The sequence below is a fragment of the Sinocyclocheilus grahami genome, unplaced genomic scaffold (genome assembly GCF_001515645.1).
Source record: "Sinocyclocheilus grahami isolate Dianchi unplaced genomic scaffold, SAMN03320097.WGS_v1.1 scaffold603.1, whole genome shotgun sequence".
Lineage (NCBI taxonomy): Eukaryota > Metazoa > Chordata > Actinopteri > Cypriniformes > Cyprinidae > Sinocyclocheilus > Sinocyclocheilus grahami.
The window spans coordinates 863,573-878,057 of record NW_015505782.1 but is presented as its reverse complement, the minus strand read 5'-3'; the positions used below and the strand labels follow the sequence as shown (position 1 = coordinate 878,057).

General features: G+C 35.8%; 2 protein-coding genes across 2 annotated transcripts in view; both read left to right on the top strand.

Annotated features, from left to right (window-relative positions):
* The first annotated feature begins 166 nt into the window (after positions 1 to 166).
* LOC107557449 (cytoskeleton-associated protein 2-like) lies at positions 167 to 5,317 on the top strand. Its single transcript, XM_016240865.1, has 7 exons — positions 167 to 181; positions 452 to 475; positions 554 to 1,275; positions 2,699 to 3,029; positions 4,105 to 4,162; positions 4,299 to 4,563; positions 4,653 to 5,317. Exons 1-7 carry the CDS (start codon positions 167 to 169, stop codon positions 4,939 to 4,941), a joined length of 1,704 nt encoding a protein of 567 aa, XP_016096351.1. The 3' UTR covers positions 4,942 to 5,317.
* Positions 5,318 to 10,333: 5,016 nt separating this feature from the next.
* Positions 10,334 to 14,485, top strand: part of LOC107557448 (choline transporter-like protein 4) — a 28,326-nt gene continuing 24,174 nt past the window's right edge. Inside the window, 1 exon segment of the mRNA XM_016240864.1 lies at positions 10,334 to 10,595. Within this exon segment, the coding sequence (XP_016096350.1) occupies positions 10,550 to 10,595 (46 nt within the window). The 5' untranslated portion in view covers positions 10,334 to 10,549.

Below are 14,485 nucleotides of genomic sequence, written 5' to 3'. Positions count from 1 at the left end.
GTGGCTCGATCCCAAGGAATTTATGGCTGTATTTGCATCCTGTTCCTGTTAACACATTTTCCTCGACTGAGGAAACCGTAGATAACGTAAGTAGATTGTTTTGGCAACTGTTATCAATAGTTTGCCAGTATTGTCATGGTTTGGGTCTTTTTGAAGTGTTGGTACAATGGGATCTCTTTTAGTACTGATATAAAAGTGGGAAATATTTGGAATTAATCTGTTTGACATGTTATGAGGTTATTTATGTATGTAGTATTTAGGTATTAATACCCAGTTTCTATTTTATAACACAATTTGATGTGCTTAAAATAAAAGTCCCCAAAAATTATGCATTGTGTAATTTTACCTGTATGGGCCGATACCGATATGGTGGCCGATATATCGTGCATCCCTAGTCTGTGTGCTTGAAATGTGGTTTGCATAATTCAGATTCTTTATTCTTTCTATTCAGAGCAACAAGGGAAACAGTAAATCAGTAGGTGGCCCAAAAAAACAAGTCATCAGTGGTTGCATATCAAAACAAAAAGTAATATGTAGATCTGCACCCCTTCAGTCGAAGAATGATCTTACGGAGGACAACTCTGGAACAGGAGAGAAGGAAAAGGATGTTAGACCGAAGACCAAAACTAATGCTGATCCTACCAAGCGTAACACGTTAAGCCAGGCCTTCCGTACACCGCAGACTGTAAGACACAGGAATCTTGTGAAAGAAGTTCAAAAACCACCCTCTAGTGTCTCTGCCATCCAGCAATCTAATCCTGGTATGTATAAGGGTCGTGTAGTACAGTCTAAAATCGACTGTTTCAGAAAACCCAATGCTGCTGATGTGAAGACCACAGAAAAGAAAGTGATTTCAAAACTGGATGTGACAAGACCAAAACCTGAATGGCCTAAAGTTCGGTCCAAGTCTGTTTCTTCCCTGCCAATGTCCTCTAAAGCCAGAGTAAACTCTGCTGTGTCATCTAGACCGAAATCTGTCTCTGATATCCCGCTGAATGCCAATGAAAAACCAGTCCAGGTGTCCGTTTCCCATAAACGTATACCTCAGAACGTCCCAGGCACCGTCACCCAAGCAGGTGCTTGTGCTCTTCCCAGGTCAGCCCCTCTAGCTACAAGGCACTCGGCCATCAGCAAACCCATCGCTTCGAAGAAGAAAGAGAAGACGGTGCAGGTGGAGAAACCCAAAACAGCCACCACTAAACAGAAAGTCCGCAGGCCTGTCACAAGTACAGCCAGCCAGTACAAAGTGCGAATAAAGACGGCTGAGGAAAGAAGGCGAGTTGTTTACATTACCATTGAATAGTTTGGAGTCAGTAAGATTATTTATATATTTTATTTATTTAATACAATTTATAACATTTATTAAATACATTTACTATGTTACAAGAATACTGATAAAAAAATGTATCATGCTTTCAACAAAAATATTATTCTGCACAACTGTTTTAAACCGTGATTATAATAAATAATGTGTCCAAGAAATATTTTCTTGAGCATCCATCCAGCATATTAGAATGATTTCTGAAGTCAAATCGCGTGACACTGAAGACTGGAGTAATGCTGCTGAAAAATCAGCTTTGCAAACACAAGAATAAAGTACATTTTAAACTACATTTAAAATAGAAAGGCTATTTTAAATTATTATATGTGACCCTGGACCACAAAGCCAGTCTTAAGTGTCAATTTTCAGAAATTGAGATTTATTAAACGGATAGTTCCGGTCCTTGATTCTGATTGGTTGAGCCAAGTTCGAAGCTGTTGTAAATTACTCTACAAACATACACTTTTGTTTACATTTCTGTTTTACTCGGTAACCACTTTGTTGGAACCACAGCCGTTTCTGAGGAACTACGTTGTTTATTAATATCATTGCACTTTACTTGCTCTGTTTTATTTTGTGAAACCTTACTACATATATGGAATAACCGTTTTATAAAAGCAATAAGCCCCTTGAAGCCGTGGTTTACAATGAATGTATAACAGCTAAAGGGGTTGTAGGCTCTCCTATGCTCTGTTATAAATTCACTGTAAACCACGGCTTCTTTTGGCTTATTGCTATATTATACATCATCTGAAAGCTAAATAAGCTTTCCATGGATGTATGGTTTGTTAGGATCGGACAATATTTGACATAGATGCAACTATTAGAAAATCTGGAATCTGAGGGTGCAAAAAAATAAAATATTAAGAAAATCGCCTTTAAAGTTGTGCAAATGAAGTTCTTAGAATATTAGCATATTACTAATCAAAAATGAAGTTTTGATATATTTGTGGTAGGAAATTTACAAAATATCTTCATGGAACACGATCTTTACTTAATATCCTAATGATTTTTGGCATAAAAGAAAAATCTATAATTTTGACCCATAGATGTATTTTTGGCTATTGCTACAAATATACCCCAGCGACTTATGACTGGTTTTGTGCTCCAGGGTCACATTATTTCACAATATTACTGGTTTGCTGTATTTTTGATCAAATAAATGCAGCCTTGTTGAGCATAGGAGACTCTTTTTTTTCTTTTTCTTTTTTTCCCCAAGAACATTAAAAAAAACCTTATAGACACCAAACTTTTGAACAATAGTGTAATTTATAAACTTCAGCCGAACATAACTTGACCAGTTTTAACTGGACAAGTGTGACAGTCTGCTGATAGAAGAGGATATATTGATGTGATTGCTCAATGTTTTATTTTCAGAGCAAAGCTTGCAGAGTGGAAGGGAAAGACTCTGAAGAAGCCTCCAATCTTGGAAAAGTCTGCAACCTTTTCAAGAAATCCAAAACCGGTTCTTCGGCCTAAAACTGGACCCAAAGCAACAATTGGTGCCCAGTCTGAGCCTGTCGTCCAGTTTGAGGCTGTAAAACCAACCGCTGCATTGAAGACTGACAACCAAACTAATGATATTGAAGTCCCTGACAATAAAACAGTGTGTTCTAGGAGATCAAGCTATATTATGAATACCTCACTAGACTTGCTGGACACCAGTGATATGGATTTGCCAGTTGACCCAGAGATAAGGATGGAGTCGGTAAGAACCATAAAGAGAGTCTTATTTGTGAAACCGATAGACAGACAGACAGATATTCACTGTTGTGCACTAACAGTCAAAAGTTTTTGAACGCTAAGATTTTTAATGTTTTTTTTAAAGAAGTCTCTTCTGCTCACCAAGCCTGCATTTATTTTATCCGAAGTACAGCAAAAACAGTAAAATTTTGAAATATTTGTACTATTTCAAAATAACTTTTCTATTTGAATGGTTTAAAATATAATTTATTTCTGTGATCAAAGCTGTATTTTCAGCATCATTACTCCAGTCTTCAGTGTCACATGATCCTTCAGAAATCGTTCTAATATGCTGATTTGCTGCTCAAGAAACATTTATGATTATCATCATCATCATCATCATCAATATTTAAAACAATTGAGTACATTTTTTTCTGGATTCTTTGAATAGAAAGATACAAAGATCAGCATTTATCTGAAATAAAAAGCTTTTGTAACATTATACACTATACCATTCAAAAGCTTGGAGTCAGTATAATATTATTACATATATTTTTTAACTTCTCGAAATGAATACTTTTATTTAGCAAGGATGCTTTAAATTGATCAAAAGTGATAAAGACATAATGTTACAAAAGATTTCTATTTCAGATAAATGCTGTTCTTCTGAACTTTGGTCATCAAAGAAACCTGAAAAAATTCTACTCGGCTGTTTTCAACAATAATAATAATATAATGTTGTTGTTGTTGTTTGTTATTATTATTATTTTATTTTATTTATTTATTTTTTTTGAGCTGCAAATCAGAATATCAGAATGATATCAAGGATCATGTGACTGGAGTAATGATGCTAAAGCATTGAAAATCACAGGAATAAATTACATTTTAAAAATATATTAAAATAGAAAATAGTTATTTTAAATAGTAAAAATATTTCAAAATGTTACTGTTTTTGCTGTACTTTTGATCAAATAAATGCAGGCTTGGTGAGCAGAAGAGACTTCTTTAAAAAACATTACAAATCTTTTGAATGGTAGTGTATATTTACATTTTTTTTAAATTGTAATTTCTTCCTTCCTTATATGTGGTGTTGCTTGTAGGTGTTGAACTTGTGTGATAAATTGGAGGCAATGGAGATGCCCTCATCATGTGAAGATGGTGAGTCTCATCCTGGTTCTTTATGCAGGAATTGCAAATTAATACTAATATTACCAGAATAAACCAACTTATTCTCTTTTCGAGTCATGATGTGATTTTTATAAATGGCTTATATGATTTTGGCCATCCTCGACAGGTGTAAATGTTGACAAGTCTGATGTGGTGGCAGAGAAAAGAGTGGAAGTGCAGGAAACAGATAAAGTGTTTGAAATTCTGGAAGAGGAGGAACTGGGAGATGAGGAAGACTCGGAGAGCCACATTACAGAAGACACTAAGAAGGCTGTCATAAAGAATGATGATGATTATCATGACAGTGATGAGAAGATGAAGAGCACCACTCCAGAGATGGCAGGGGCATCCATTGTGAAATACAATGTGAAAACAACTCCGTATTTGCAAAGGTGAGTTTAGGGTAATTTAACGGTATGTACAAAGACACATACACATGTGTAAGAAGTTCAAGTATTCATTTGGTTTTCTCGTCATTTAGAGTGAAAAAGATAATTGAATGCAAAACAGCACCAGGCAGTGGCTCACGACATAGAAACATCATCAAAGACCTGAAGTTTCTGACACCTGTGCGAAGATCGATGCGAATCCAACATAAGTCCTCTTGTCTGCCTGGTATGCTGAATGACCACGATACTTGCGTCTCCTCGTTGGCTGTGCTGATGCAGAGGGAAGATGCATATGCGAATGTTTACATCTACAGAAAAAATCCAGCACTACTGGAAGAACTGCCTGATCAGCCTGAAGACTTTTCAAAAGTATACAGTTAAGCAATATAAGCTAATGTTGATGTCGCTTTCAAATTGGACATTTATAGCATATGTAACACCTTCATTTAAAGTATTTTATGTGACACTATTAAAAAATAGTTAATTTTTTTAAGTATTTAAGTGTTTGTTGCATTGGGCTGCTAAATAGAGCAATCTCTTAACTGCCGTGGCTTGACAGCTCAAGGACAAATAAAGCTGCATGTGGTGAAGACGGGCCCAAGCCACCAGTGCAGCCGCCACTCCGGTGGCATCAAGAAAACCGTCTGGTTTTTAAGGGTTACAGCAATGAAAGGTTTAATCTAATAAATAACAGATTGGAGATTTAAATGATAGCAGATTTGTCTCATTTTAAATGAATACTAAAAACGGAGATGAAAAATTCACTTTAGCCAGAAATGTACTTTTGCTATGGTAAAATAAATGTTCAGCGATTATCTTTAAGAGATTTTTGAATTTTCGCGCACTTTTTTCTCTATATATAGTGTTGAAATGGCAACTAGTAAATACTGTAAGCCCCGGATGTCTACTCGCCCTAGAACTACCCCTGGTATATGTCTATGAGGTAACCATAGCAAGTTGCACCCAGCGAAATTTCGAGAAGGGTCTGGCTGCAGCCTTGCACTTGCACTCTCAGACTTGCACTCTCAGACACTTGCACTTCCGCTAGCGACATCGCTTGCAGTCTTTATTTTTTATTTTGTTCTATTTATTTATTCTTTTTGTTTGAATCTCTCAACATTTTACAACAGTAGCCAGGTGGTGAAGACAAGAAAAAAGAAACTAAATTACGAAGTCACTTGCAATCGCCACTTGCACTCTCCAATACCTGCGACGTCACTTGCAATCGACACAAATCGTGCATGTTGCCAATGGAGACAAGAAGCTGTGGTGGTGATTAAACGATTAAAACTCATTTTATACTATAACATACAGGGTCCTGCAAGCCATCTGTAGGAGAAAAAGACAAGACCCGCAAATCCGTGGCCGCAGAACAGCAGAATATGAACGCAATGCGCAAAGTCTCTCGTTAAGCGTTTTCCTCCTGTAGAAAAACATAAAGACTTAACATGGCTTAATGTATTAAGATGCTATTAAAATATCAAATTCAATATACAGTTTATTAATATAATGAATATGTATATAGTATTTTCCTCCCATACCGCAGAACGTGGCATAATGGACTAAGATGATAAAGACCAAATTCAATGCTCTTCATTATTAAAATATAGCCTACATAACTAATATACAGGCAAGCAGGTGAGCCCAGAATAAACGCAACACGCAAAGTTTCGCATTAAGCATTTTTCCATATAGAATGAACTGTCTACAGCTCTTTTATATCATTGTCTTTGTCCATTAAGCTACATTACGTGTTTTATAATGATTTTCTATGGGAGCAATTTAATGCATTGCGTTCTGGGCTCGTCCGCTTGCCTGTACGGAGTTGATCCTTTTAAAATCACTTAATGCATTTCATAATGCACGTTCATATTTGCTGTTCTGTATATACTCCGAGTCAACAACAAGACATATAGGCTACTGAATTGTCTTTATCATCCGTTATTATGCCACATTAAGCGTTTTGCTGTATGGGAGGACAAGTGAAAGTTTGCGCATTGTGTTCATGGCCATCTGCTTGCCTTGTAGTACATTAAATAATAACTATATATCGATCTTTTAATTGCACTTAATGTATCTTAATACATTAAGCCATGTTAAGTCTTTATGTTTTTGTACACGAGGAAAACGCCTAACGAGAGACTTTGTGCATTGCGTTCATATTCTGCTGTTCTGTAGCCACGGATTTGCGGGTCTGTACGTAATAGTATAAAATTAGTTTTAATTGTTTAATCACCACCACAGCGTCTTGTCTCCATTGGCAACACGCACCATTTGTGTAGATTGCAAGTGACAATAGTTTCTTTTTTCTTGTCTTCACCACCTGGCTACTGTTGTAAAAAGTTGAGAGATTCAAACAAAAAGTAATCAATAAATAGAACAAAATAAAAAAGACTGCAAGTGACGTCACTAGCGGAAGTGCAAGTGTCTGAGAGTGCAAGTCTGAGAGTGCAAGTGCAAGTCTGCAGCCAGACCCTTCTCGAAATTTCACCGAACAACATGTCACCGCGCCTTTATACAGGACAGCGAAAAAACACAACCCAAGTCACTTTATTTATTTGTTTTATTTATGTATCACTTTATTAAAAATCTATCACAAACATCAGTGTTTTATTTAAAACGTCGTTGAAATAGTTTGACAAAATACAGTTTGAGTTGCACGAAACGAAAACCTAAAAACAATCCATCCTGTAAAACAAACCCTTTGTCCAAATACCCACGCTTGCAATCTTAGCCACTTGAGTGGCAAGACTGTCCCAGGTATTAAAAACGCTAACATTTTTTTTTTAATTCAAGGCACAATAACCTGTTTTTATACGGTCTATGACAATAACATACAATATGTTATCAAGAAAACAACATTAAAATAAGAAAACAAAAAAGATAGGACGAATTACAACAAACAAAACAGTTGCCAGGGAAAGTATAAAACCTCAAAACAAAAACACAAGATATACATACATACACATACGTATATATAAAATCTAATAAATATATTGTAAAGTTCATAAACTTTCAAAGTTCTTACAGCTTTTTTATTCACAGAGTCTCTGATACTGTCAATATACATACATATTTTAGTCAACAAAACCATAAAATTGTTTTTTTTTATTGGTGAATTAACACTTATGAATGTGAAATCTGGTCAATAGAATAAGTAAATTAAGTAAAAGTACTGTTCCCCTTGGTCAGGATAGTCAGTAAAGCCAAAGAGTACATTTTCCCATAGGAGTGAAGAAGGTCTTAAACTCTGAATATTTTCGCTAATAAATTTTTGGACTTTACAACATAGTGTAACTGAGTATGTACAGTGCCAAAATAAGTGCAAGGCAGTTTCCTCATATTCATTACAAAAAATACAATTCACATTTATTCCTTTAAAAAAAAAGTTTGCTAGATAAAACATATGAATAAACTTATAAGAACCTTCTTTAATCTTATTTCTAAGATGATATTTCTGTGGTAACAACCACACTTTTCTCCAGCAAATCAATTTTCCATTCAATAAAGAGACCCAATGAGTCAAAACATAAGGTACAGTAACAATTTCTCTTATTCTCTCATTCTCTACGGATAGCTCTATTATTATTTTTGGAGTTTAATGAAAAACAAATGTCCCCCCCCCATACCTTTAGGGAGAGATCTCTTTGAAGCCAGAAGTTGAATTTTCTTTTAGTTTGATCAATTATGGGGTTAAAATTGAGAGAACATCTTTTCAGCTGGTCTTTAACAATAATGATTCCTATATGTAACACTATCTTTTACAGGAATGTTACAAATATATGTTAAATCACAGTCTTTAACAGCCATTAGTTCACACTTACTAATATTGAGATCGAGACCAGAGGCACTAGAAAACTTATTAATAAAATTATCTGTAATTGGAATTTGGCCACTATATTTAAAAAAGAAAAAAGGGTTGTATCATCAGCTAACTGACTTATAATAATTTCTCTGCTTGCAATTGAGACACCCTTAAGAATACTTTTGTTAACATGCACAGATAATAATTGGGTTGCAAGCAGGAGAAGATACGGAGAGATAGGACAACCCTGTCTAATACCTCCTTTTAAATCAAATCTAAAGGTAGTTCCGTGTTTGAGTTTGATTGAGCAATTTGCATTATTATCCAGGGTTTGAACTGCTGCACAAAAGAACTCACCAAACCCAAAAACCTTTAAAGAAGAAAATGTAAAAAATTACGTTCCGCAGTGTCAAAAGCTTTACGAAAATCTACGAATAAAATAAAAATATTTACATCAATTAAATAATAATGTAATATATCTAAAACCAACCTGATATTATTCGAAATGTGCCTGTTTTTCATAAAGCCTGATTGAGTTTCATCTGTAATATATTCTAATACATTCTTAATTCTTTTAGCAAATAGAGGCAATTAATTTATAATCATTATTCAAAAGACTAATTGGCCGAAAAATAATCAATAATAGTCCATTTTTTTTAAGGCTTAGGAATAAGGGTAATTAACCCCTGGGCCCTGAGTCATGGTAGATGGGATGTTGGACTTAATTAAAGGGGTCATATGATGCTGCTAAAAATAACATTATTTGGTGTATTTGGTGTAATGAAATGTGTTTATGCGGTTTAAGGTTAAAAAAACACATTATTTTCCACATACTGTACATTATTGTTTCTCCTCTATGCCCCGCCTTTCTGAAACTCGTCGACTTTTACAAAGCTCATCGTTCTGAAAAGCAAGGTGTGCTCTGATTGGCCAGCTATCCAGTGCGTTGTGATTGGCCGAATACCTCAAGCGTGTGATGGAAATGTTACGCCCCTCACCATACTGTGATGCCTGCGGCAACCACATGTGACGACCCCGAGCTGGACTCCGCTTCGTCCACGGTGAAAGCCGATCCGGCGATCCACAGCGAAGTTGAAGTATTTCCTCAGCGACCAGCACGGATCAGCTCCAGGCACGACGAAACTGATATCGTCCTCTTTTGGAAGACCAAACAAAGTAGTTTCGCTTTCACAACGAAACACACAGCGTCTTCACGACATGGCGGCGGCAGCAACAATACTACAGCGAGAATAAAAGTTACGCCTTCTTTCTTTGCGTGAACATTTGGGCGGCGTTATGCAAATCTTCCCACATAGTGATGTAGACATGTGGGGGCGTGTTAGAACGAGCCGTTTTAGGTAGGTGTGGCTGACTCTTAACTTTTATAAAGAATATCTCTTTGGATTTGAGACTTTAGTCTTTGCAACTTTACAGATCTTCTTTATGCACCAAGAGCTTGTAACACTCCAAAGAGAAAGGAACAATTTAAATCGCATCATATGACCCCTTTAAAAACGCTAAGGTGCAGTGCCCAATCCACACTACCACCAAGGAGCGCTATTCGAGGCTTAGTGTATCCCATCATGCATTATGTTCTGGAAAGAGGTCTCGGGTCACGGAAACCTTTCCAATGTAAGCTAAATATTAATATAATAATTACCGGTAGATATTGCATATAATTTGGTAGAAAAACAAAGTTTTGCACGTTTTATTGGTGCAAAGATGAGTAGTGGTGATATTTGTTTTGTACAACAGTTGCAACTGCTTTTCACCACTTAATTAGAAGCACCACAAATTAAATTGTGTCATGTTATAGGGACTACTGAACAGACATTTAGAAGTTGATTTCAAAATGCAAAAAAAATCTAAATAAAATAAAGCTATGTAAACACTTGCAGTTTCTCGGGCTGTTCTAATCTTCCACCGGAAAAGGACGCGTGTGTGTTTGCGGGGGTCTGTGCGCGAGGGCGTGAGCGTGCGTCAGGTGAGCTCGCAGCGGCAGGTGCCACGTGACGTCATCACAGCGCTTAGTTACTCCAGCAAAGATTTACAGACAATACAACAGCACTAAACTAAGATCAGCGCGCGCTGACACCAGACTTGATCGATTCAGATGAGCGCTGCAGAGCAGTGAAACAGCTCGAGATCATTTCACGCGGTTATTATTGATCGCGAAGTGAAAAGATGGGCCGTAAGAAGCAGGAGGAAGAGCAAAACAACCCCGAGTATGGTAAGACTGTTTCTGAGTACAGTGAGAGCATTTCTCAGGAGGATCCGCTATAATGCAACAGGTTCTTCAGTGTTACAATAGATGAATCATATACTGATTACATATTGTAACACTGAAGAACGTCTATATAATCTCTATGAACGTCTATATAATATGATAGAGAGTTGATAGAAGTTAGCAAGATCATGCAATATCAGGAAATTGAACAATTGTGAATTACATGCCTGGAAATTTAAAAAAAGCGTGAAAGGTAATATTTCCATAGTGAATATTCTGTGTATTTTATATTTTTTCCGAGTTCTGCTATGCTCTAAAATGTTTTTATATATATATATATATATATATATGTATGTGTGTGTGTGTGTGTGTGTGTGTGTGTAAATTCAAAATATTACATATATGAATCTTTTATAAAATATTGTAGCCTACATATTAAAGTATTTTATAAATGTATTATATTTTATAAATTGTGTGTATATATAAAACATAATTTATAAAACATAAGATTTTAATAAATCATTTTAATATTTATTAGCTTTTATCCAGTAATCATGAATCTTGTTTGGTAGTCTGTTATAATAAAAAAAACAAGAACAACAAAAATCATTTTAATGCTATATCTTTTAGTTAAGTAAACACATGTGTGTATTCACAGTGACTCTTGCAAACAATAGCTTGTTTTGTAAAGGTTGAGCTTGTGAACCTGATCCAGCCCTTATATTAAACAGACCTGAGCGCTCCAAACCTGCCAAAACTGATCATTCAGTGGCCTTCAGTCCGAGAAGTCACTGTCTGAGATGCTGTTGTGAAGTCACAGCTCATCCTGAGCTCAAGCGTCAATCTTTATGATGCCGTGATAGTTAAAGAGGCCATATACAAGCTTTACAATGCCAGAATGGATAAAGCAGAATTCATTCTTGACCGTTAGAGCGTGACTTCTCAGCATTGTTTCAACATTCAGATGTCTCAATGCTCTTCTTCCTGTGTACCTTTAATCAACAGGAAAGAGACGTGTCTTTAAGATCTAGTTTCTTCTTTTAGTTTCTTCTGTAGTCTCTCAAGATCTGTGGTGTTTGTATCATGGGTATTTTTTCTTCCTGCTCACCCAGCACACGTCAGTAGGAGAATGCTGGAGATAAGACATTTCTCTGGAGGTTGAGTTACTGGGTAACAAGCCTGTTGGTCAACATTTAAACTAGGAAGAATCCAATATTCATAAACACATGCATGTTCTCCCTGTTTTAGAATAGCTGATGTCATTTTAGCATGTAATAGTCGTTTTGAAATAGTTTCCTGAAAGATATGTGACTCAGTTTTACATACACCTAGCTACTGTAAATGAGGACATCACAACACTTTTATTGTTTATACTGTATATGAAGCTAGTTTTAATTACTCACCCACTCATTAACCTTTACATTGAGGAAACATTTTCACAATAAGGCAAGGCACCCAGGCGGATAGACTAAATAAATATATAAATAACTAACCAAAAAAATCATAATATCCAGAAGTTTTCACCATACTTCCAAAGTTAATTGATCACATTAAGAATGGCAGACATTGTTTGTATAACAAGTTTTAAATATGCATGTTTGCATGTTTATGCATGTAAAAATGTGTTTAAATATGAAAATAATGTAATATCTAATTAAATGTGCACATATTTGCATACAATTCCAGAACAGAAATGTGAATACTGGATCAAAACAATAAAACCAGTCTTTCAAAATGTTTTTTTTTATGTTTATTTTGGTTTATTTCTTCTTTTATCAATACATAAATCAGTAAATACAACAAGTCAACAAGCAAAAAAAAAAAAAGAAAGTGAGGAGAAAAGTGGAGGAGAAAAAACTCGCGGCCTTTAAAAACATGTATTTAATCTGAATGATGCAAATATATAAAGTGCAATAAAATAAACACTTTAAAGTGTTTAGTGCATGTTTTCTTTCCACTAGTCTGAAACAAGACATTACAAAAAGTAACATAGACCAAAATCTCAAAATTAACAGTGCATGAAATTTTTTTTTACATTTATTAAACAATTTTAAAATTACACCCCAAAAGTCCACAAAGGGAGGATTTGTCAGGTTTCCCCCAAATTGTACTTCTAGGCTTCTGTTGTTTTATATTAAAGTTGGCGTAAAAATAAAAATTCACACAGTTATCTAAATGCATGTTATTGATCTTATTCTATGAATAGGTTCCATTTTTTAAATGCATTAATTTTTTTATCCTCGTATTTTTTCAAAATGAATTCCTTAACTAAATCTTTTGCAGACCTCTCTCTGATGACATATGCAGGATTCCTCCAATCATTTTGTTCACTTAAACCCCGCCCCTTTCTTACAATCAACTGCAAGGTTGCATACAGTTTTGGAGTGCCACGCCCACAACTCAATATCCAATTAACAACCGACAGATAGAAGCAAGTCTCCGCCCTGCATTTTTTCTTAATCCGTTTGAAACGGATGTGGAAAAAAAGGTCTAGTGCTACTTTCATCGCAACTTTAAGTTCATTCGAATAATGACAGAATAGCTCACACCCTAAAAGAAAACTGAACAGAGCATTACTTCATTTATGAATCATTTTGACATTGATAACACCTCCAAAGGGGGGGGTTGTCAGGTTTCGCTCACATCTCGAGGCACTTTCATCATCAAACTATAGCTAAAAAATTATGAGGTTCAGCTTTCAGCGACATAACTTTCAGTTTTTTGCAAATTAGCTCAGATTTTTTGTTGTTTACTATTGAATTCTACAGTATTATTGCAATATTGTGTTCATTGCTGTCTGTTCTGGACACACTCGTAAGCATGTGTGTGTGATCTCTAATCAGGGTGTGTGTGGTTTACTGTAAACCCCTGTAATGCTTCACACAATGAACTCCACATAAAACCACATATAAAATCCGCAGCCTTTCTTTTACGAGATACTGTAAATGTCTCTGACAGAGAACATGTTCTGTGTCCTGAAGGCAAATAACCATTTGTGTGTGTGCTGAGTGTAACATGATACTGAATTGTACATAAAGAGGTTGAGAAACAGGTTGGTCTGAGATGATTGTTTTCTTTAAAGGGGTGGTTCTCGTTTTTTTTTTTCTAGGATTGATTGTGTTTATAGGGTGCAGTCTAACGTGTTAATGCTTTGTTTTTTTTAAAAACGCATTATTTTTCACATAATTTACCTTTATTCCACAAAGCTCTGTCCCTTCTCTGAGAAACGGGCTGATCATTTCCTTCTTTTATGAAGCCCCTCCCTCAGAAATAGGCGATGGGCTCTGATTGGTTAGCTAGCCCAGTGTGTTGTGATTGGCTCAACTGTCTCTAGTGCGCGTCTAATCGTCCCGCCCCTCACCTCAGCGGCATGTGCTTCGGTTGTTATTGTAAAAAACTGCATTGTTAATATCGCTTATCAGTTTGAGCCCGATTGAGAAGCAGAGGATATTATTGAAGAGGATCGTGCAGAACCTGTGCAAGCACGGCTTTTAATGGCAGGCCTATGTTTTTTGTTTGTTGTTGTCTCATACTTTTAGATATGCTGTTATTTGTAAATGCTACTGCTTCTGTTAGCTTTTAATATACGGTTTTATCCTGATTAAAACTTTAATACAGTACGGCAATGTTTAACGCTTCTCATAGCTATGTGAAAATAAGTGTATAATTGAAACAGTTCATTGTTGGAGCTGAGCTGAATGAGAGAGAGATGCAGGGCAGGGGAACGCGAGGAACAGTATTGAGAACCGTTGCTTTAGAACATTGATTTTGAAAGTTGTGAATCCATTAGAATCGTTAGAAGACAGAATCGCAATTCATATATGAATAGATTTTTACCTGCACCTCTAGTTTTCTCTTCCTCTTCTCTAAAGCAGCGCAGCATGGCCTCGCCC

Bases quoted from the DNA above. Each gene is read 5' to 3' on its own strand.
- LOC107557449 (XM_016240865.1), top strand. The intron at 476-553 runs GTAGGTGGCCCA...GCACCCCTTCAG, and splicing joins ACAAGGGAAACAGTAAATCA to TCGAAGAATGATCTTACGGA. The intron at 1,276-2,698 runs GCGAGTTGTTTA...TTTTATTTTCAG, and splicing joins AAGACGGCTGAGGAAAGAAG to AGCAAAGCTTGCAGAGTGGA.